General features: G+C 32.9%; 1 protein-coding gene across 5 annotated transcripts in view; it reads left to right on the forward strand.

Moving 5' to 3' along the window:
* CFAP47 (cilia and flagella associated protein 47) overlaps nucleotides 1-24,496 on the forward strand; it is a 225,637-nt gene that overhangs the window by 22,106 nt on the left and 179,035 nt on the right. For all 5 annotated transcript variants that reach the window (XR_014780587.1, XM_084788970.1, XM_084788971.1 and 2 more), the window contains 11 exons: nucleotides 3,789-3,978; nucleotides 5,058-5,274; nucleotides 9,075-9,227; nucleotides 10,283-10,475; nucleotides 10,566-10,662; nucleotides 14,828-15,044; nucleotides 15,344-15,585; nucleotides 17,648-17,778; nucleotides 20,686-20,808; nucleotides 21,343-21,474; nucleotides 23,622-23,699. Coding sequence is in view for 4 of the 5 variants with exons in the window: in XM_084788970.1 (XP_084645096.1) it covers nucleotides 3,789-3,978; nucleotides 5,058-5,274; nucleotides 9,075-9,227; nucleotides 10,283-10,475; nucleotides 10,566-10,662; nucleotides 14,828-15,044; nucleotides 15,344-15,585; nucleotides 17,648-17,778; nucleotides 20,686-20,808; nucleotides 21,343-21,474; nucleotides 23,622-23,699 (1,773 nt within the window). In the remaining variant the exon portion in view is untranslated. The remainder of the gene's footprint in view (nucleotides 1-3,788; nucleotides 3,979-5,057; nucleotides 5,275-9,074; nucleotides 9,228-10,282; nucleotides 10,476-10,565; nucleotides 10,663-14,827; nucleotides 15,045-15,343; nucleotides 15,586-17,647; nucleotides 17,779-20,685; nucleotides 20,809-21,342; nucleotides 21,475-23,621; nucleotides 23,700-24,496) is intronic.

Genomic DNA, 24,496 nt, shown 5'->3' on the forward strand with positions numbered 1-24,496 from the left:
ACTGCACCCAGCTTAAGCATTAATTTTTGCTATATACATTTGTGGTTTAGTTGTTTTATTTCAAAGTAACTTCAAATTTCTTCTTTAGTTTCTTCTTTGACATACTAGTTGTTTAAAAATGCTTTGCTCAATTTCTACATATTTGTGAATGTCCCACATCTCATATTTTCTCTAATTTCATTGCCTTATAATTGAAATAGTATAATTTTAATAAATTTAACTTATTACAGTTTATATTACAGTGTTATATAGATTGGTCTAAAATGTACTCTTTGTTGTTGCATCATATATACACACACACATACACACACATATATGGAGAGAGAGAAAGAAAGGGAGAGAGTTCTGTTGACATGACAACACTGGTCTCAACTAAAATGTGGTAAGAAATAGTTTATTCTGGAGCCAAATTAGAGTGACCATGGTCTGGAAACACAGATACTTTCTTGTGGAAGTATTTTAAATGCCTTACTAACAAGGGCAAGTATAGTCACTTACCTTTAATTTTTGTGGAATATTTAAAAATTTTCTTAGCAATTATTAAGCACATTATGCTTAGTCACCATATTGTAGTGATAGAACACACATATATGTGTGTGTATATATATATATTATATTATATTATATATTATATATATATATACACACACATATATATGCCCTGTCTGTCTGTCTGTCTTTCTTTTTCTTTCTTTCTTTCTTTCTTTCTTTCTTTCTTTCTTTCTTTCTTTCTCTCTCTCTATCTCTCTGAGAGAAAGAGAAGAGAAAATACTTTCTTATCATTCATATTCTGACCTTTATGGCTAACTTCTTTCCTTTCTCCAGATTTTTAAACCAAATCAGTAAGAGAACTCTGCAAATAAAAATACACTCTCATTTTTAAAATATTGACATATATAGTTTCTTTTACATCTGTTCTTAATTGATTTTTTGAAATTTGTATAGTTGTAAAATATCCTTTTATTTCAGTGGAAGGAAATCCTTTTGTACTTTTCTAAAGCAACATTACTAGGAATACATTCTCTCCTTTGATGTTTTTTTGGAAAGACCACGTATAGTTTAGTTTGACTGAGAGTTTTGCTAGTTATAGGATTTTGAGTTTCTAATTTTTTCCCTGTAGGTGAAATCTTTTCACTGCCTTCCTCTGTCTAAGATTCTTAATGAATTCTAATTTTTGAGCTTTCCATGACTTCTTTTAAGGTTTGAGTCACTTTTTCCTTGATATTTTCAAGACTTTCTCGTCACTGGCTTTTGACTGTTTGACTCTGATGTGTCTATCATTCTGATATATCCAGAGTTTTGTTGAGTTTCACTGGTATACAGGCTAATGTTTTCAATCAACTTTCTAAATGTCTCATATATATTTCTCTTTCCTCTCTCAGCTGTTCTTTGGAACATGTTATCATTCATTGGTAGTTGTTTTTTTATTAATGTGACCCTCACAGATTTGGTGTTTGTTGATATGATGTGCGCAGGAGGGAATGAACAAAGGATAGACACACAGACATACATACAAAAAAATCTGAGATCAAGTGTGCCATGCACTCTAGTGGAGAGTCACTAGCAGTAGCCCAGAAATTCAGCGTATTTATTTTATACATCTGCATTGAGGAGGTAGGTTCAGCTAATCCCAGGAGGAGATTTCTATGCCTTAGTAATTTCCTGTTGCAGTCGCCCTATAGGAGAAAGCTGTGTTTGACAGTTCTTGCGTATGCTAGTCAATCATTTGTAAACACTTGTACTTGGACCATGGTTTTGCTGTTCCTGAGTCTGATTTGCGAAAGGCTTTCCAATGGGTCTAAAGAGTTGGAGTCCTTGACATAGTTGTGCTATTATCAACAATACTCCTTTTTTGCCTAAGTTTTAATAGTCTCTTCTAGGTATTCTAGGTATTCTCAAATATCTTGTGTTCAAGTGCATTGATTATTTCTTGTATCAGTTCACATCAGCTATTGAGATCTTTTTAGTGGTTTATTTGTTTATTTTAATTTTATTTTATTGATTTATTCTTGTTACATCTCAATTGTTATCCCATCCCTTGTATCCTCCCATTCCTCCCTCCCTCCCATTTTCCCCTTATTCCCCTGCCCTATGACTGTTCCTGAGGGGGATTACCTCCCCCTGTATATGCTCATAGGGTATCAAGTCTCTTCTTGGTTTTTTTAAAATTTAAGTGCTGTACTCTATGAAATATTTATTTCTTTAATAACATCAATAATTGATATTATCCTTTTTGTGAGTCACTGCTATCTTCCTTTTATTCTTCAGACATTTTTTCAATTCTTTTAGCATATTTATAATAGTTGACGTACCTTAACTGTTTGGTAAGTACAGCATTTGAATATCCTCGCAGACATTTCTTATTATGATGCCTTTCTGGTGTATTGGCTACATTTTACGGTTTCTTTCATTGTAAAACAATTTTTTGGTGAAAACTGGACATGTTAAGTAATATACTTCTTTGAAATTCTGAAAATCAAATCATTGCAAGGTTTACTGTGGCTTTGTTTAGTTTTACATTATTTTATGACTTTCTAGACAAATTCTGCATAGATAATTTTCTTTGTTGTATGTACTCAATCAAGCCCCAGTTACCAGGAAGATGCTGTTATCGAAAGAAATACCAAACAAACAAATGGGGAAAAATGGAACAGGGATATGATCTTTCTCATATAGATACCAAAGACTGAGCTGAGAGTCAGAAGAATTTATTACATGCTGGCACAAAGAGAAGTCTCAGTAGGTCTGAGCAATCATACATAGGTTTATATAGCATTTATAGGTTTCTAGCAACATTTATAAACCAATATATCATTGGTGGGTTTAATCAAGTGCTTTATATGCCTAAAAGCCATAGACGTTCGATGTGACTATGTTTATAATGAGAAATTCTTGTATGCAGCCAGTCAGGTTTATAGAAGCAGATACCTAGAATGGAGGTTAGAACATTCTCCTTTTACAGCAGAATTGTAGGCAGCTGCTTCTCATCAGGGAACTTCCAGTAACCCTTTCTCAAGAGTGTCTCTGGTTTTGTTTCTTTCTTTTTATACCTGTTTAAATTTAGCTCCTCTTTCAAGATCAGAAGTTTAAAACACTATTAATATCTTAGTAATTTAGCTGTTTAATTTCTAATAGCTCCTTTAAACATTAAATGGAAAAGGACATCATGTTCATGTGTTATTCACCCCCCCCCTTTACTCCCTCTCTCTCAGGGAACTGTTACTACAGAAGATACTCTGAATTATATCAGATAAAAATATGCTTACAAGATTTTCTGCCACTTGCTAGGAAGAACCTATAATATAATATAATATGAGAAATGAGACTTTTTGAGTTCTTCAAACCCACACCTCTACCTTTGTTGGACATTAGTGCTCATTATAGTCACAGCTACCATAGTTGAGTTTAGAGAATGAGACTAAAGTAAGAAAAATGCAATGGGTACTTTCAGACATTTATCAAGATTCCTATGATATACTGAATTATTTAAGCCTTGGAAAATTTTTAAATAGAAAATAAAAGTTGACTTTGGCAAATTTTGTCATTTATTTTTGTGCAAAATAGATTTGGAAATTTTTCATGTATTGCCTTTTAAATACTGTATTATTATATTTCTATGTTCTTAAGTTTCTAATAATGAATATAAATGGTTTATTGTGGATGTTTCCTAAAATTCTGTAAGAATTTCCATGATGAAATCATGTAGCCTGAAATTAAATTAACCTGTATTTTAAGATTAAAAAAATTTTCTAACTTTAGAATATGAATTAAATTTGCTTTTTCTTTAGAATGTGATATGTTCATTTGTTCCACATCAAATTGGAGTATTTAAAGTGAAGCAAGTGATCGAGATTATTGGACCAGTGGCAGATGAAAGCTTACAGTCTTTGTCAATGAAACCATTTCATCGTATAAATTTAGAATTCATCAGTACTTGCAAAGCTTACACTAAAAAAGTTGAGGAGAAAATTAATCTTGGTATGTTATTGCACTAGTTTCACACAGCTCTGATGTGGTTGTTGTTGTTAATATAAGATCATGTGTATCAAACAGGTTCAAAACAATGCATTCTACCTTTTAAAAGTATCTACTAAAGTCACTTAAAAGCCTGCTCAAATACATATCATGGCCTAACATTCTAGTATTATTAAGTAGGTCTCTGTGAATACCAAAGATCTTTCTTCATATATCCAGTACATGTTGTTTTGCTATTTCGAGGTTTCTTATACAGATGCTCAAATATTTTGTTGGTTGCTATGCTATTTTTTTCCTGGAGTTTAAACTAGTTTGACTACATCCAGATTTTCTTGGTACTCCAGTTTTGTTTAGTCATATATAATCTTTTATTAATTGAACCACATGAACTTGGTGATACACAGTTGTTTTTAACATAAAAGAGAAAAAAACTTGCACTTTCATATGGGTCAACTTAAATCTTCAAATTAGCATGTTTATTATTATGCATACATTTTATTATCATTTAAGTGTTATTCTGCTAAATTGGTTTAATATAGGCCTATGCATTATATTAAGTCATTTCTATTTTCGCAATCTGTTTGAGAATTTAGCACTTGTTAAATCAATTGTCTTCATTATTGTTCTCTTGGTCTATTGCCATAGCCACAGAAACTCATATAAAAGCAAGCATTTAACTGGGCTTGCGTAGTGTTTCAGATGCTTATTCCATTATTTTTATAGTGCAGAGCATGGCGGCATACTGGCAGACATGGTGCTGGAGAAGGAGCTGAGAATTCTATGTGTGGATTGGCAGGTAGTGGAAGAGAGACATTGGGTCAGACATGAGCATTTGAAACCTGTAAGCCCGTCCCCAGTAATACAACAAGGCTACATGTATTCCAACAAAACCATGCCTCCTATTCTGTGTCAAGTAGTACTACTCCATAATAACCATGCATTCAAATCTGTGAGCCTATGAGGGCTATTCTTACTCAAACCGCCACATGGACTGTTTAGTGTATTAAATAATTCTTTGCTAGGTTTTGGAAACATACAACACAAAGTACTAAATACCGACTTCATATTCAATTTTATTAAAGGCATATCCCCCTTAGTCAGTAATCCTACGAGACAATTTGTGATCCAAGATTCAGGAAAAAAGGATGATCGTCCACCTGTAGTCACAATGCTCCGGTCAGGCATGACGGACCTTCATAATCATCGCGCAAGTGTTGAGTCAGAGAAGGATGCAATGATTGCCTTTCCTAATGATAGAGCTGCAAGTATCAGGAGTGGAGACCACCATGAACATTTCAGGTAATGTGTAATATTAATAAATTAAAATTTGAAAGACATAATATCCAAGATAATATGAAGATCCTAGTGGTAAAAAAGGAAAGAAACTGCTGTTGGCCGTAATCAGAATGAAATTATGTTCTCCTTTTTGTATGTGGAGTGAATACAATGGCTGTTGAGTGCTACAATATTTGTCCTACCTTTTTATACCCTCTACTGTGTGCTTGGGAAGAAATACATGGCGCACAGAATAATTTTTTAAGTATATTATGAGTACCAATAAATAAATGATAGAAATAATCACTATTGGAATTAGACTCCAGAGTAGTTATATTTATTCAGTATGATTGTGAGTTTGAATTTATCTGAATAAAACAACTTAAATTGTAGGAAACCAATTAATGTTTATCATCCTCCTGTTTTGTCACCTCATAAACACATCTCTAGTGACTCTTCCCCACTAGTTAAGTTCATAAGGTGTGTTTAAACTTCAATTTAAATCCATTATAACCCCAAAGAAATTATTAGTTTACCAATAGTAAGTTAAAAGTGACAAATCCATGATTTTCTGGCCTTCATCCCAGAAAAGATTTTATTATACTCAAGAGTAAAGGAGGGTTATTTTCTGCCAACTTGTATGTTAACAATAGACTACCTTAACTTAATAATAGTCTTGTATGTTTTCTAGTTGTCAGTTTACCTTCGGGTGATCATTAAATAACTTAAATTAAAAAAATTATTTTTTATTCACTTTACAGCCCAATTGTAGCCCCTTCACCCCTCTCCTCCCAGTCACGCCTTCCCACTTCCCACTTTCTTCTTCCCTTCTCCTCAGAAAAGGGGAGTCCCCCTACACCAAGTCACCCCAACATATCAAGTTGCATCAAGACCAAGTGTATTCCTCTGTGGCCAAACAAGGTAGCCCAGCTAGCATAAAGTGGTCCACAGCAGGCAACAGATTCCATGACAGAGAGAACCCCAAATAGACTTGCTAGAGGACTGACATAAAGCCTGAGCTGCCCATCAGTTACATATGTGTAAAAGGCCTAGGTCCAGTCGATGCTTGCTCTTTGGCTAGTGCTTCAGTCTCTGTGAGCCCCCATGAGCCTAGGTTAGGTGACTCTGTTGGTCTTCATGTGGAGATCTTGTCCTGTCCGGGTCTCTCTATCTTTTCTCCAACTCTTTTACAATAATGTTTGTCTTTCTTACTTTTCCATTTGATTCATTTTTTTTTTGAGACAGGTTTTCTCTGTATAACCCTGGACTCACTTTGTAGACCAGGTTGCCGTCGAACTCAGAGATCTGCCTCTGCCTGCCTCTGCCTCCCAAGGGCTGGGATTAAATATGTGCACCAACACGCCTGGGTTCCATTTGATTCTTCATTCCACATTTTCATTATCTACAAGGGAAAATATTCTATGATATTTACTGACTTCCTTAACGTTTTAATTTTCTAAATTTTACTCACATCTGTCTTTTATTTGTTTCTATTTGACTAGTACCATAAAAACTGAACTATAAAAACAATTCTGACATTTGAAATAATTATGTATTATGAAAAGGTAGTTGTATGTTTTCTTCTGGCTGATATCATCTGCTCCAATACCCTGAGTTGATGGCTTCTGGAAACATTTTTGACTTCTTTTTTTGTTTTTTTGAGTCAGGGTTTCTCTGTGTAGCCTTGACTATTCCTGGACTCACTTTGTAAACCAGGCTGGCCTTGAACTCACAGTGACCCACCTGCCTCTGCCTCCCCAAGTGCTGGGATTAAAGGCGTGCACCACTATGCCCAACGAAAACATTTTTGACTCTTTCATAAACCTACATGCTTCTACAAAGTTATAATGTTTTAACTAATTTTAACAATCTTATTATAATTCTCTATTAATTAGATCATAAAAATTGCCAGAATTAAAAAAATAAGCTAAGCGTTTCCTAATTATTTAAAAGCTATATTTATTGCTCTCAATGAAAAGTTTTTCATATTACTAAAATGGCAATAACTAACACAATAAGCATATAGAACTATCTGACATTCCGTAAGTTGTTTTGAATAAATAAATGAGATGAGAGAAATTATTCAGTTACATAGTAAGTTTTGTTCCCTGTGTATTGCATATTGGATTATGTGTATTAATATTGTATAAGCCACGGAGAAAATTCTTTATGTTTATTGTTTAAGGGTGTGATAAGCTGGAGAGATGGCTCAGAAGTTAAGAGCACTGAGTGCTCTTCCAGAGTTCCTGAGTTCAATTCCCAGCAACTACATGGTGGCTCATAACCATCTATAATGTGATCTGGTGCCCTCTTCTGGCCTGCAGATGTACATGCAGGCAGAGTACTGTATACATAATAAATGAATAAATTAAAAAAAATCATGATGTAAAGTGAACAAATAAAAAATAAAAACAAAGAAGGTTTTAATATGTTAATAATATCTGTCATTCCATGAGCTTACTCTTTCACTGTTTTCCATGAACTTCATTTCACGTTACTATAGTCCACACAACTTCAGATATAAAAATTGTTTTTAGATTCAAAAAAATAGTTAAGGGTCCAGTAATTAATACAGAACTTAACTATAAAGAACTGTCTTTGAATAACTAAACATTTCCCTTCTTTTTGTATCATTCTGTAAAACTTCCACCAGATTTAAAGTTGTCATCATGTAACATTGGAGAATCTTGGGAAACATGGAGATTTTAAAATTAATATTCAGTTATTTCACTTATATACATATATAAATATTATAGAGGAAGCTTTTCAATGTTTGATAAAAGTTTTGGATAATTGAGGTAGATGAAAGTCAGAAGCTATGAATATTTATACTCTAGTTTATTAGAAATTTATTATTGTCAAAAAGGAAGAATAAGATACCAGTTGAGTAAATATGTCATATAAAGTAATATAAAGGTCTCATGAGATTTTCTCTGTATCAACTTATTATTGATGGATGTTTCATGAAATCTAGTTTAAGAAAGTAGTTGTTAGAATGACAGCCAAAAATAATCCCTCCTCCAGCAGTTCCTATAAAGAAGCTGACAGGAAGCTACCCTTCAGAATTATAATTTTTAGAAGAGAGAGCCTCCTGACCACTGGCAGCCAGGATCTGGACTTGAAATGGGAAACCGTGAGAAGACATAGTCACTATGTATACTTTGACAGGTTTCTTAATGGGAGAGACAGACCATTCAGAGCTAGAGATAAAAGAGTGTTTTTGCTTTTTAGAGATTTTTAGGGGTTAGGAAAGTTTCATATCATATGATTTATTCTGGCCTAGCCTCTACCTTGGCGTTGGGGCAACAGTTCAGTCTCGTCATAAACCTATTTTGCAAGTAAATGTGAAAGGTTCTGTTAAGCCACAGCACAACAAGATTTCTTAGCAGTTGTCTGTCTCATAGGACCACTGGGCTTTTTCCATGATTGTCATGTTTCTTGAGAGTGGAAGAGTACCTAGAATCTAACAGTATAATGTAATCTAACAATAATATGTCTAGTGAAAAATTTGTTGTTCTATTTTTTCTAATTTTGGTCATAATTAAACACACACACACACACACACACACACACACACACACACACACACACACGTAGATGGGTATATCTTACCCTCACCGTAGTTCTACATGCAGTGATGTCTTTGTATATCAGAGGATATACAGTTTGTTCTACTCACCGTTTTATGCCCCCGACATTTAAAGTGACTAATAGGTACTTGCTATATACTGATTGAACAGATTGTCTGTGGGGAGGTGAGGGGGCTGTGCGTGAGTGTATATCTCTGTGTGTATTTTAGCATGACATCTTTTTTTATCTTGTAGAACGATTTTCACAAAGATGCCAAGGCATCATTATTTGGATCCTGATTTTGAATACACTGATTTGGAAAAACTAGAAAAAAAAATACACCGAGATTACTACACAGACTATATTAGAAATTTAAGAAATGCACGCCTACAGAAAGAAGCACAGAGGTAAAGATAGTTCTTCAGACAGTGTACCTAAAGACCAGATTTGGTTTTCTTCTTAAATTGAATATTTGATTTATATAAATTTGGGGAGTGCAGTATAATGAATATAATGATCAAATCAGGATATTTGTCATTCTCATCATAAACTGTTTTATAAGTTTTGATCAGTGTAATAACTGAAGATATTTATTAAGTATAAAGGGACATGTATACAATGTATTTGGGTTAAAAGAATGCTTTCTTAGTTTCCTTGCCATTACTTTGTTTTTGGAGCTTTGAATTCTTCCATACCAGTTTCTGTTTTGGCTATATATTACTCCCAATAATGTTTTTGGATTTGCATTTCTCTGTTTTTTTGTCTTGTTTAAATCTTATGTCTCTTTTGTGATGTTTATATAGATTATTATGATTCATAATTTAATCTTGTTAACATCAGATATGTTTCTTTATGTCTTAGATTTTTAAAAATTTTGAGTTGTTTTAGTAGCATTTCAAAACATGTTTGAATAGTTAAAATAGTTATTTAACTGTTTTCGCTGAAGTAACTTTTGCTAACTTCTTATTGGGAGTTTTCTTGGATAATTTTTTCTAGAGGCAGATCCTAAATAGCGTGTCATTCACTGAAAGCATATTCTCAGGAGAAAGCTATGTAGGATATAGGAATGAGAGTATGTACATCAGGGGAATAATTGATGTATTTCAAATGAAGTACCCAGCCTGATGCCAAGATTCTTTTGAGCATAAACGACATCAATCATTGTTTCTATCTTGAACCAAAGAGACTTTTCACTTTGCTCCAAGTCACTCAGTGACTGTAGTATGTCTTTGGAGTGTGAGAAAGGATTAGGGGTGGCTATAACTTCCTCTTTGAGGTGTTTAAGAAGAGTGGAGGCCACTTAGTGGAAGAAAACATATTGCTGATTAGTACTCCAGTTCGGTTACATAGATATGGATAAGGCTATAAGTGCTTATCATGGAGAATATTTTCACTTACTATATTTTTTGAACAAATTTTCCTCAATTACTCATTATCATCATCATTTGATTTATTTTTATAGGGAATGCAGATTACCATTTAATGAAGTAGATATAGGAATGCAGCCATCATCTGGTATAAAGTCACCATCACTATCTCAATCAGAAATAGAAGAGGAAACACCTTCATCTTTAAAAGTGTCTTCTCTTAGAGGTAAAAGATTGCTAAGCACGAAGAAAATAGCATCCCGGGAGACAGAATCGCTACAGAGAAAGGCATGTGTAATGTTTTCAATTTTGTTGTTATATCATGAGAATTTTAAAAATGGCTCTTATTAATACTAAATGATAAATTTTGAAAAACAGATCACCAAAGGACTTAAATCAAAGCCAACCACTCACCATGAAAAACTTGACTGCAGCAAAGTTTTGACACCAAAGCAAATTCACCAAGTAATTGTTGGTAAGATTATTCATAAATCTACTACAGTCTTTGTTTGTATGTGGGTATTTGTGCATATGTGTGTTGATTTTATTTTTAATTTTTACACAATATATTTGATCACATCCTACTACCATTTCCATCCATATCCTACTCAAATCCCTTCCCACCCAATTTTATGTTATATTCTCCACCATGCTCAAAGGCAAATTTCATTAAAATGATTGAATTGAAAGACCATGGTTTATTTTACCACACAAGAGGAACTGTGTAACTGTTCTTGGATAGATGTGTCATTGTGAGAGCTTGGTCCTTCAGTTCCTAAGTTGTAAAACTCTACTAGAACTTAAAATATATGAGGATCAATTTTAGGTGGTAGCTCTGTGGTCAGGTGGCAGCTAACTGATTACAGTCCTAGATTTAGACCAAGAAAGATTGCCTTAGCAAGATCTATTGTACAACATTGTAGCTATAATTAAAAAGATAATGCATACATGAACATTGCTGAGAGTAGACATTTTAATTTTCTTACCCAACAGCTGACAAGTGCACAAGGTAATGCATATGTTAGTTACCATTATTTACTATTATTTTAAAATGTAGACATAGATAAAACATGGTTCCATAGGATAAAATATGTAGTGATAAGCAGAGGCATTTTTTTTGTGTGTGTGTGTGTATGAAAAGATCCTTAACTTTGGGAAAGTTTTGAGAATCATAATTGACAAAACATGTAAGAATTCAGAAATTAATCAAAACTTTTCCATTAAAGATACTGGTAGGAGAATAATAAAGATCCATTGACTAAAATAAACTGTTAAAATTGTTTATCAATAAATTACTTTTAACTGAAAGCAACTAAATTTTGATAAACAGGCTGAAAATTTGGCAGTTCATTAAGTAACATACACAATTGTTATACTCACGTATTAAAGTAGACAGTGTTAGTTCTTAAGGACATATGAAATTAAACCAAAATGAGATACTACTATAAATTTAGTAAGTGGTTAGTGTGAAACCATGAAGCAAAACCATCTCATCATTTAAATTTTTCCAAAAACACAAAGAACCTGACACTCTTATATTGCATGCTTTTAGTGTGAATACAACTGTTTTAAATAGCTTGCTGGCTCCTTTTATATTCATACACAAATCAAAAAATATTTTTCCATACTCTTCCTAGATATTTTTCCAAAAGAAATGAAGTTGTATGATTAAATCAGTATTTGCTATCAAATATGTATAATTGTTTTTGAAAATTGCTAATAATTAGAAACTATTAATTAAGATATTAATTATAAGAAATTAAATATCAATTAAGATATACATATATATAAAGGGACTATATTCTAGTTTTGCTTTGGTTGTTGTGATTATAATACCTTGAGAAAAACCGACCTAGGGGAGAAATCTATTTTAACTCATAATTACAGAATACAGTCCATTATTGTGGAAAAATCAGGATAGCAGGAGCTCAAGACAGTTGGCCATATCTTATCCACAATGAAGAGCAGAGAAAAATGAATACATGCTTTACCACTCAGCTTACTTTCTCTACTCTTATTTATTCCACAACTTCAAACCCATATATGGTTCCATCATAGTAGGCTGGGTCTTTCCATAGCAATTAAAGTGATCAAGATAGTTCCCAATCTAAGCAGGACTTCCAGTGGAGGGAGGGGGACACTAACCCACCCATAAAACCTTTCACCCCTAATTTGTCTTGCCTACAAGAAGTGTAGGGATAAAGATGGAGTAGAGATTGTAGGAATGGCCAACCAATGACTGGCTTGACTTGAGACCTACTGTATGGGAGAGAGCCAACCTCTGTCACTGTTAATGATACTCTTTTATACTTGCAAGACAGGAGCCTAGCATAACTGCCTTCTGAGAGGCTCCATCCAGCAGCTGATGGAAACGGATGCAGAGACCCACAGCCAAACAATAGGCCGAGCTCAGGGAGTTTTGTGGAAGAGTAGGAAGAATAGAGGGAGCCTGTGGGGTCAGGGACATCACAAGAAGACTTAAAGAGTAAACTAACCTAGGCCTATGGAGGCTCACAGAGAGTGAACCACCAACCAAAGAGTATATGTGGGCTGGACCTGGACTCCCTCCTGTACTTATATAGCAGCTGTGTAGACTGGTCATCATGTGGGTCCTCTAACAATGGGACTAGAGGCTGTCAGTGACTCTGTTGCCTGCCTTTGGAGCCCTTTTCCCTAGCTGAGATATTTTGTCAGGTTTCAGTAGAATATGCACTTAGTCCTCCTGTGACTTGAGGTGCCAGGATAGGTTGATACCCCTTAAGGGCCTCCCATTCTCTGAGAAGAAGGAGAGGAGGGAATGGGGGGGAAAGGGGTGTAAGGGCATGGCTGAGAGGAGAGGAGGGAGGGGGGCTGGAATCAGCCTGTAAAGTTATTAAATAAATAAAATAAAAAAATATTTCCCCACAGACATGCCCACAGACCAGCCTAGTCTAGACAAACTCTCATTTATTCAGACTTTTTAAAGGTGATTATAGACTATGTCAAGTTGACAATAGAAACTAGACATCATCCTACTGAGTAATATAAAAAATGAAATATTCATTTATTTTAAAAATTGCATGAATGTCTAAAAAATTCACTGTGAAAAAGAATCCATCCAAATCTGTTATGTACCAGATGATTCAGTTCATGTAAAACTGCGAAAAATGTTGATCAGTGAGTAAAGATGCTTGCTCTTCAGCCTGGTGATCTCAAGTTGATTCTCAGAATCTTTACAGTTGAGAGAACTTTTGGTTTGCCCACTGACGTGCATACACATGCTGTGACACACCCAGACTCCTTTATATACACATTTACACATACAACACACACACACACACACATGCTGTGACACACCCAGACTCCTTTATATACACATTTACACATACAACACACACACACACACACACACACACACATGCTGTGACACACCCAGACTCCTTTATATACACATTTACACATACAACACACACACACACACACACACACACACACACACGCACGCACGCACACACGCACGCACGCAAATAAAAATAAGTGAAAATAAGAAAACTCTAGAAAGAAATCTTATGTATAGTATAATAGTACATGTACATTTCCTGAGAAATATTTTGGGACTAGTGAGAGGTAATGAATGTAATGAAGTACAAGAAAATATTTTGGACTGGTCAGTATTCAACCTTTATATATGTATGTCAGTATTAAAGAAATAGTTTAGTTTTACAATTAAGCTTAGTTGTTTAGGGGTTAAGATGCTTTTACATCTAGATAGATCTTTAAAGTTGATATAGATGAGATATGATAGATATGGATTTACATTCAGAATTTTAGACTCAATAAGATAAGAAAATGTTTTCTTCAAGGCTGCCTAATATAAATAGCCAAAACACTAAGAATGCAACATTTATATAATTCCTGATTGTTTTGTGTTTCTTCATGCTGTAGGTAGTTTATTGTATATATGTGTAATATATAAATGTACATGTAAAAATAATTAAAAATAATAAAAACAATATTAAAAATAGAATAATAAAAAAGAAATTATATACTTAAGTGTGGTCAATAAATTTTATATCTGTTATGACAAATTACTCAAATTGGAAAGTGAAAACAATATGGGGTGATGCATACCTAGAATAGATCCACAAACAGGAAGATAATAAGTTCAAGGCTGGCCTTGGCTGTATAGTTAAATCTTGTTTGAAAATAAAAATGAGATTATATGTAATGTTAAGATTATTATAATGAAAACTTTTGCCATTTAAAAGGGAACCTTTAGGAAATAAGTCACAGAATTGAAAATTGCTATTTTTAATAAATTATATATTAGAGATTAAAATAAGTGTATATATAGAAGTAGACATTGGTGAAAGTTTTCAGATAAATATGATGATAGGAATTTTATTAGATTATTTTACCATAAAAATTTCCATACTAGAATATATTCATATTGAACATGAAGCAATAATCTCTAGGTATGAAACTTTAAACAGCTAGCTAAGTATAGCTATTCATGTCTGATATCATTTTGTGAAATTATACTAAATAATTTTGTGTTAATTTTGGACAATTTAGCTTACCAAAATAACATTTGAAAACTTAGAAAATGAAGGAACACCTTTGCAATAATTTTACTTAATAACTTACTTTGATTATTTCAGGACCATCTGTCCTTAATTTTGGTAATGTTTGTGTGAAATCGACAAATATTCAGCAACTTCATATTGTTAATATGCTGCCCATGTATATATTGCTCCAGTTTGATATTAATTTGGAAGAACTTCAAAAAACCAAACAATTTTCATATGTGATCCCACCTACATCTAGTACATATATTTCAATGGTGTTCGAATCTTCTACCAATGGGAAATTTTGGAAGTAAGGTTTATCTCTCAGTTTCTACTTACTCTAATCATTTATCATATGTATTAAATTACTTCAGTAATTGTAGCATAGAATATGTTTTGTCCCAAAGTATAGAATATATATTATAGACAACAGTTTGTGCACTTATATATTCATATATTTCAGTGATAATCTAATTTCCACAATAATATTTTCAGAAGTAATCATGTATGGTAATTTATACCATATATATTTTACATGTTTCTGAAGTCTGTAATCATAAATAGGTACTGTGCTACTAGTTAAATTTGGGAGTTTTTGCTTTCTTACAGATCATTCACCTTTAGAATTAACAACATAACTGGTGGGCATATCTTAGTGATGGCTGTCATCCTGCCTGTAAGTCTTGAGCTATCTAGTAATGTGATTGTATTGAGACCACAAGCCTTCTTGTTGAAAAGTTGTTTTCGGGGAACCGTTAGGCTCTATAATCATCTGAATCTCCCTGCCCAATTTGGATGGAGACCAGTAAGTGCACCGAGAGGAGTTACATTTACTATTCGTCCAGCCAAAGGTAATAGTTTAATTGGTTTCTTTTATTTAGATATTCATTCATTCAGTCATGGATTCAGACATTAATTATATATTGAGCATTTACTACGTACTTACGGTAAGAGCATAGAAGTAAACTATTTTTATATATGTAAACATGACTTGAAAATAAGTATCATGTTTTGAGGTTCAATTGAGGTTATTGTTTTGAGAAACAATAAGAGATAGAGATGAAGATATAACATATGTTCTTGGTTAGCTATGTGGCTTAACAATTCAGAAGTTTACAAGGCAAGATGGTAGGCTACATACCGAGGGAAAAAGTGATGGTATAGTCTTTAGACTAAAGGCAAGATTCAGTTTTAGGGGCTCTAAGTCATTTAAGACTGTAAGTCATTCAAAACTGTATTTTAAACTGTAATATTGGTAATACTGACTCTTATTGAGGAAATAGAGAAGAACGAGAACATATTTTTTATGTATTACAGAGATGATCTATATAATCCTTCAAATCCCTCGAACAGGGATATGACAATTTTAAATTAGCTATCTGTAGTCTGGCTGTAGGTTCTGACCAAGCCTTTGAGTTTTCAGTAATGATTCCTAAGAAGCACAGAGTTCTGCAGCAAATCTCAGTACACTTACTACTTGATTATGTGCAGTACCTGCTCTACAAAATCCAGCCTTATTTAAGCCATCCATATGACTTCTTTCTCTGACATGCAGAAAATTCTTAGGAGCTCAATTATGCTGAATGGAGGGAGACATTCTCTTTGCACAGATCATCAATAAGAATTGCTAATCCTTTCTATTTATCATCTCATATAATTTTGTATCATTGAATCTTCTTTATTTTCTATCACTGCCATTTCCATCTGTTGCTTTCTTAATTGTAATGAGATAATTTTTTTCTAGAACAAACTTCTATCTTTTTATTCCTCTATGTCAGAACTTTTATTTTTTTGCTTACAGCTAGTGTGATCTTGACAATAAACATGTCTATTAGCCAGCTCTCTTTCATTCATGAATTACTGTTAATAGGTATTGCCATCCAAGAATATTGAAAGTATGTCACTTGGTACTTTCTGATAATCTCACATGCCCATCCCTTTACTGGTGTTCATTTATATGGCCATTGCAAAATCAGAGGTTAGCACTTCTTTTTTTTTTTTTTTCAAGACAGGATTTCTTTCTGTATCCCTGGCTGTCCCAGGTTGGCCTGGAACTCACAGAGATCCACCTGTCTCTGTCTCCCAAGTGCTGGGATTAAAGGTGTATGCCATCACACCTGGTCATAATTTTTTAAGATTAAAGAAAAAAAACTTACACTGGATGCAAATCATACTAATCCTAACAAGAAATTTTAATGGCCATTCATTTCTTCCATTTAGGGTCTATGTCCCCATGTTTCAGAAGCTTCTTTTTTTCCCAAGGAATAACTTCAAACTTAATTTCCCATCAGGTTTTGTGTGCCGTTTTCTTTTTAAGAAATTAATCATTTTCTTTGGTCATTTTTATGTCACTCCTAAATTTGCCATCTTGCAAAGTTCCAGCTCATCTGTCCTTCATATCAAAGCTCAAATGCAGAACAATAAAGTTTCCTTTATTTTCTTTGGATGCTTCAGACTCCCCCATCTCTTCCGCTCTCATCGTGCACTTCTTCCATCTCTTCCTTTTGAAGTGATGAATAATATTTCTGATATTAATTCCTTCTGAAAGCAGAATATAGGAAAATTGGGAGAGGCAATTTTGTCAAGGATCACAAATGATTTTCTGTTGTCTGTGTTTCTCTAGCCCAATGTTTATTGCCACGATACATTTTTTGTTATTTTTTCATACATTGATGTATTTTGGTATACATTTCTTTTACCTACTTGGAAAACCAATTTATATTTTGGGTTAAATTAAATCCTCTATGATTGTCTTCATTTGAAAATGCCTCACTTATAATTTCTCTATTATTCAAATTTAGTTTTAATTTGTTTTATGATGCCATTACATTTTTACAACCAGTTCTCATTCTGAATGTTTACAAAAAATCAATAATGAAAATATATTGTCTTACTTTGTCTTGTTCTCTATAGGCATTGTTGATCCATATTGCTCTTTGGAATGTGAAATCATCTGGCACCCAGGTTTTAGTTCTCCAGAGAGAGGAGAATTTGTGCTTCAAGTCTGTGGAGGAAATACTTTGACAATGAAGTGTATTGCACATGTAATTATTTCTCTTGAATGTGATATTTATCTTGAGTGTCTGGATTGTCTGGATGGCTTATATGAGCATGTAAAAACTGAATTACTCTAATAATTATTTCAGCTACTTCATAGAGTCACTTGTATACAGTGAATGAAGAACTAATTTAAGTATCCAAGAACTTTGGGGAAACAACACTAGATTGACAGGGGCTCTATAAATATATAACAGCATCATGAGAGCCACTTAAGAATAACTTCTTTCATTAAATACAACATAGAGTATAGTTGAGAAAATTATATTTCCTACTGTATTGTACTGTTAATATTCTAGTACTAGTTAATTTAGTATTGGAAAGATCATTTAATTTATATAAAAAGACACCAGGCTTTTTATTACTATAGAATATTTCTTACAATAAAAATGAAAAATGTGATTTATATCTAGCTTTCTTTCTTTCATTGTTATAACCCAAGATTCCCTAACCTTTGGTCATTAAAAGTGCATTTTGTTTGTTTCCCAGGCAATTCTGCTAGAAAATTTAAATAACCAAAGTATTTTCCCTAAAATCTATCTATATTTTCTAGACATAGGGAGCTAATGTGTTTCATTTTTGAAGGTGCTTGTAGCTTATACTTACAAGACTCCAAATTTTAGGTATTGCAAATGACTATCAGAACACAGTGGGGTCTTTCCTCAGTTCCAAGCCTGAAATAAGCTGACTCCTACTAGCTTTGTATATAAACCACATATTATTTTTCCTAAACTTTCTCCTGAAGCATATACAAATACTAAAAATATATATCACTCATCTTTGCAAATTGATATATTGTTACTACTCATAGATCATCCAGATCAAGAATCAGAAAGTGGTTAGCGTAACGAAAGACCCATCCTGCCCCCAGGCCACAGTTCCTATAACCATATTTCTCTCAGGGTTATCACTTTCCTCACTTATGAGAAAATTAATTATGGCTTAAAACTTATATTCACATGGACTAGTGAATGCTCATGCATATGCTTGTTGATAATTCAGTGTCCTTGAGATGTACCCCATTTGTATGACTGTACTGTCATTTAACATTTGCATGGCTGATAAGGATTTCAAGTATTTAGCCAACATGCTTCATTTTCATTATTTTAACTCTCAGTAAGCATATGCACAGTATTTATCTAATGTTTATGTAATTGTATCTAACAGTGATGTACTTTTGCTCACATACTCAACCTATGTGTACTTTTCATTAAGATACAAAAATTAGGAATTTAATAAATAGAGATTTAGCATTAATGATTATATACTACTTATTGAGTAATTGCAATGTGTCAAGTGCCATGCTAAGTGGTGTTTATTAGCTCATCTCTGTAAAATCCTTGGACATTTCATGTATATATTCATATATGTTACATATATTATAAAGAGTAGTACTAATAGACCAAGAATTGGATGACTAGGATACCCAAGTAACTACTACTAGTTCACAAATGCCAGAAATGGCTTAGTTGCAATTTATTTCTAGATCCAAATTTGCCTACAGAGGCTTTAATGTTACCCTCTCTAATGAAATGTGATTCTTTGGCTTCCTACCTCATGATTCAATAAGAATGAAAAACTAAACTATGAAATGAGAAAAAACTATGAAATAATTAAATAGTGAATTAAACAAGGAAATATCTGAGATAAATAAATAGTAAATTGCATCATTTCAGGTAAAGCTTTGAATCCTTTAAAATTCATTCTGAAGAAGGTAGGATAGAAAAACTTTTGTTTATATAAAATGTTAAAGGTTTATCATATATTTATAAAAATAGTTTTTCTTTTTTATTTTTCTGTTTAGCTTAGTTTGAGATTTTAATATTCCAGTTAAAAAAAACCCTACATTTTCCAAATAATTGTAAGAACGTATTAAAGCCTAATATAATAATATTTTATAAAGATGTAATAAAGTCTAGCATAAAATACACTCCACTCAATAATACTTGGAGAAAATATGTTAGTTACCCTTGATGCCTGATTACTTCACATTATTTACTATAGAAATGAATAATGGCCACATTTGAAAATAGTATTTGTTGATTTATTAGTTCTATGAAATGCTTTTCTTGGAAAGAAGCAAATCTCTGTGTCTGTGTAATTTTGTCAAAGTGAGCTATGTCCTCATTCTCTTGTAGACCAAGATAACTGCATATTAAGCTAAATGAACATGGCTGCTAGTAAAGCATGTCTGGGTGCTTTCATTTGAAACAACTTGTTCCCTATATTTAGATGACCTTTGAATTCTGTTGAATAATATACAAAAATACACCATATTTAGCTGAGTAGATAGCTTTAAGAGCCGTTCAGTAATAGTGTATTCAGGATGTACTTACTCTAGGAATCACTTCTGCTATAGGGATAATCTCAACATTCTATAGTTATGTAACAGTTTGTGTGTCAGGGTGTGGGGGCATATGATGTGACTGAGGATCAGTCTTCACACATGCTAGGGGAGCAGTCTAGCAGTAAATTATTGTCAACCAACACTTGGAGGAAGTAACTTAGATTATTTTAATTTTCTTTATCTTTGTCTTAATGATTCAGCAAACAACTACTAATATGCTATATTTTAAAATTATCCAAGAAGCTAAATTTCCAGTTATATGATAGCAGTATGTTTTTGTCACTTCTTTCATTACTTTCTTCTTTTTCCCAATGAGGAAAACTGGCTTTATTTCTTTAGTCATATTAAGACCTTTTCATGCTGTGAGCAGGCACACTTGAACAATTCAGAAAAACTATATTTATAGGCTTAAATGTATGTATACATACATGTACATGTATATGGTAGAGCAGGTAAATGTTATTTGTATTTAATTTTCTGAGCAAATCAAATAAATAATTTTATTTGCTATTATTTTTGGTAATTTCTCCCTTTCTTTCATTACTAGGTTGGTCATACTAAAGTCACATTTTTAGAGCCAAGAATATTGTTCAGTAATAGTTCGCAAGGTTTAACTACTTGGAGGAAAGCCATTCTTCACAATATAGGGCAAAACCATGCTTATTTCAAGGTAATACAGAATTTTGGTCACTTCTCACTTGGATCAGGTCATACTATGGTTTGAATCAGTTTGTTAGTTTTAAATACATTATGAAATTAATACTTTATTTTTTATAGATGATTCAAGGCAGTGTTCAAGTTATTATAAGTAGTTTTTCTGAGTATGTTTTATTAAATTTATCCTATTTTTCCCAAATCATACTTTTTTTCTTTTTTCCTCTTTTTTTCTTGGTGTATTATGTTTCATCAAAAGTAAAAGTGAAAAATGTTTTAAATATAATTACTAAGTAATGCTACACTGCATAGTTCATTATACGCTTTTCTTTTTTCTTCATTTTTCTTTGTAGTCAGGAATGCCATTGTAGCAATAAAGACTAGATTGAACTAATTAGTTGTTTTTCTCATGATTTATGTATTGATAAAATTGTTCTATTACAAAAATCATGTCATATTTTATGTCCAGGAAGTATTATAGATGTTTCCCTGTAAAACCCTTGAATCATTTTGTAAGACACTATAGCATCTTATCAATTTTTAATTACAGGTTTGTGATCAAAGCCTTTTGCCTATCATTAATATTGTTCCATCAGAAGGCATAATCCCATTTGGGGGAATAACTGTTCTTAATATCTCCTGTACACCTTCTGTGGCAGAAAAATTTGATACAAGAGCAAAGGTTTGTCTTTTAATGTATTTGTCCATTCTTTCTCTCTATATGTATGTGTGTATATGTATTTACATATGTGTATCCATATATGCAAAGTTTTGCAAATATTCATAATAGCACATTATCACAAAGTAATTGCATATTTGTTATTAAAATGTATTTATTCCATCACCAATAGACTTTTGACCTATAACACTAAGTAGATTAAGCTACCATTTATATAGAAATTATCTAAATATATATGTTTTAGAGGTCTAAAAATAGCAACCATATCTAAATTATTAAAAAGAAAAATGAGCAGCAGTACTTGGAGAGAAATTTCTGAAAATTCTTTTCAAGAAACCTGGTAGCTGAAGTTTCTACTAAGTTGAAATGAGTAACTACTAATCAGCACAAGGAAGTTTCACATAAAATTGTATAATTTTGGCTCCTATGAGTTTTGACAGATCTTCACTGTTTTCATAGAAGTAGGTGATTTTTCCTCATGGCATTAGTTAGGAAAATTAGGAAAAAATACTTTTGGGATGCAGTAGACATTCTGATCCTTTGGCTCTTAAAATCTTTCTCTACACTCTTCCATGATGTTTCCTGAACTGTAGTTGTAAAGGTTGTATTGCGGATGTATCAGTTGGAGTTGGGCATCCATAGTCATTATTTCTCTGTATTTTGACAAGTTATAAATTTCTGTCATAATGTCCATCGGATATAAAAATAGCTTCTTTAAGGAGTGATGAAAACTACATTTAGCTTTAGGTTTGAGCATAAATATTTAGAATGCAGTTTTAAATTGCACTGGTGTAGGAAAGTGGCCACAGTAGCTTGTTCTCTAGCGTCTGTGACCTCTCTATCCATAGGAGTTGACTTGGTTCCCAGTACAAGACATGAATTGCTTCCATTAAGTGTCTCATAAGTCAGTCACCCCAAAGAATAGTATCACTGTTGCACTATTAGGGATATATTTCCAGGCAGGTCATTGTGGTCTGTTGGCATTATAGCTGAATAGAACTATTGATGGCTTCTCTCCTTTACCAACTCGTATAGCACCTTCCAATAGTATGAGTGCTAGTAGTCCTCAGGGAGGAGGCTTCCTAGTCAGTTCAACCTGGAGTCCTCCAGTCCTATAACCTAATTGTGTGCTATCCTTAGTGATAGACTTATCTTGAAGTTTTGGGAGGCAATCAAAGGCAATGGAAATACCCTATGTTGTTTTGGAAGTCTCTTAGGCTGCTTCCAAGAGCAACTCAAAGGGAGTTTTTACCATGCCTAGATCTAGGTTTTTTGTTAGATTGTTGTTGATTTTTATTATCTTAATTTTCTCGGTGAAGGTTCAGTATTCAGGCAGGCTATGGTTCAGGTTTAATTGTTTTGGAATTAAAAACTAGGGACTCTAAAAGATAAAACATTGGCCTTTCTCAGCAATAGTTTTCTGTACTTTGAAATTAGAGTTGTTGGGAGAGTAATGCCATAGTGTATTAGGCATTTAAAAGAAGATAATGTATTAAGTACTATAATATTAAGTACTGTAATATACCTATAGAATAATTTTGACCTATTTTCATTGTTATTGTATGTATTAGCATATTTATGTGTAACAAAGTATATGTCATTCAATCATACTTTTATTATATTGAATTCTCTGTTGTATTAGATAAGGGAAAATGTGTTATGTAGAAATATAGTTTGGTTTAGTCAAATACACATTATTCTGCAGTTAGATTCATAAGACATATGATTTCTAATGGTTAAACACTTAGTTTTCCAAGGAGTATCAATTATGCTAAAAAAGAACAGTGCTAATAACTGCCAGAATAAAGTTTTTGTTTGTTTGTTTTTTGTTTTATTTTTTCTAGACAGTGTTTCTCTGTGTAGTGTTGGCTGTCCTGGACTCACTTTGTAGACCAAGCTGGAGATCCACCTGCCTCTTCCTCCCATGTGCTGGGATTAAAGGCATGTACCACCACGCCCGGATCAGAATAAAGTTTTAAATAAGCACACAAGCACACACAGACACATACACACATATACTTGCACAAAACCACACACATAATTGCTATAATTTAAATTACAAAGTAGCATATAAGAGCCTGGAATTTTTTATTTAATAGGAGTATATTTTAATGTAATTTCTACAAAATTTCGTATTTCTCCTAAATAAGGTTGATATTCTCCATGCAAATGTAATAGATCTTAGGATTGGTGGATCTGTTGAAATTGCTGAAGTTGAAATCATACCTGTGAGTATGCCACCTGTTCGTTTGCTTAATTTATGACTGTGAAGGTTATGCTATATGTACATAGTCAATTAGTGTTACAAATAATTTTGTATGTGGTAATTTATATGTGTAATATAAATATAAGTGATGAAACAGAATATTGAAATTTTAAGAATAAAACACTTGACTTAGGTGTGAGAAAATTTATTATTAAAATGATTTCATTATGTTCTCATCCTTTATAAGAGATGATCCTTTGACTCTAATGAATATAAAATATATCCACAAATTGTAGTATGAGATGCAAATGCTCATCTAATGAGTATAAAATAGATACTTCACTGTCCTACTATTAATTGTACTTTTCTGAACTATACTGACATCAGTTTTTCAAATTATTAGCGCTCTCTCTCTCTCTCTCTCTCTCTCTCTCTCTCTCTCTCTCTCTCTCTCTCTCTCCCCTCATATATACATATATACATACACACACACATATGTATTTTGTGGTCTAGTTTTGACTTAGGTTGTATGAAACTATACTGTATTTGTGTCACTGCTGCATACTGGTTATTTGAGCACACTATAATTAGCATCTTCATTCCATTGTTCTTTCATGTAGTTATTTCAGGATTTTGTTATTGCAAGCACTGTCACATGGCAGGTCATATACATATATTCTGAGGTACAAAAGCTTTTGTGATGATATAGGGTTTGTTCCTGTTTATTTTCATAAGATAATTTATAAAATACCATTTTGCTTTTATTTGTATGGCTCCATATTTCAATGTTCCACATGTTGTAATATGAGATGCAAAATA

Source organism: Acomys minous, assembly GCF_964271855.1.
Source record: "Acomys minous genome assembly, chromosome: 7".
Taxonomy (NCBI): Eukaryota; Metazoa; Chordata; class Mammalia; order Rodentia; family Muridae; genus Acomys; species Acomys minous.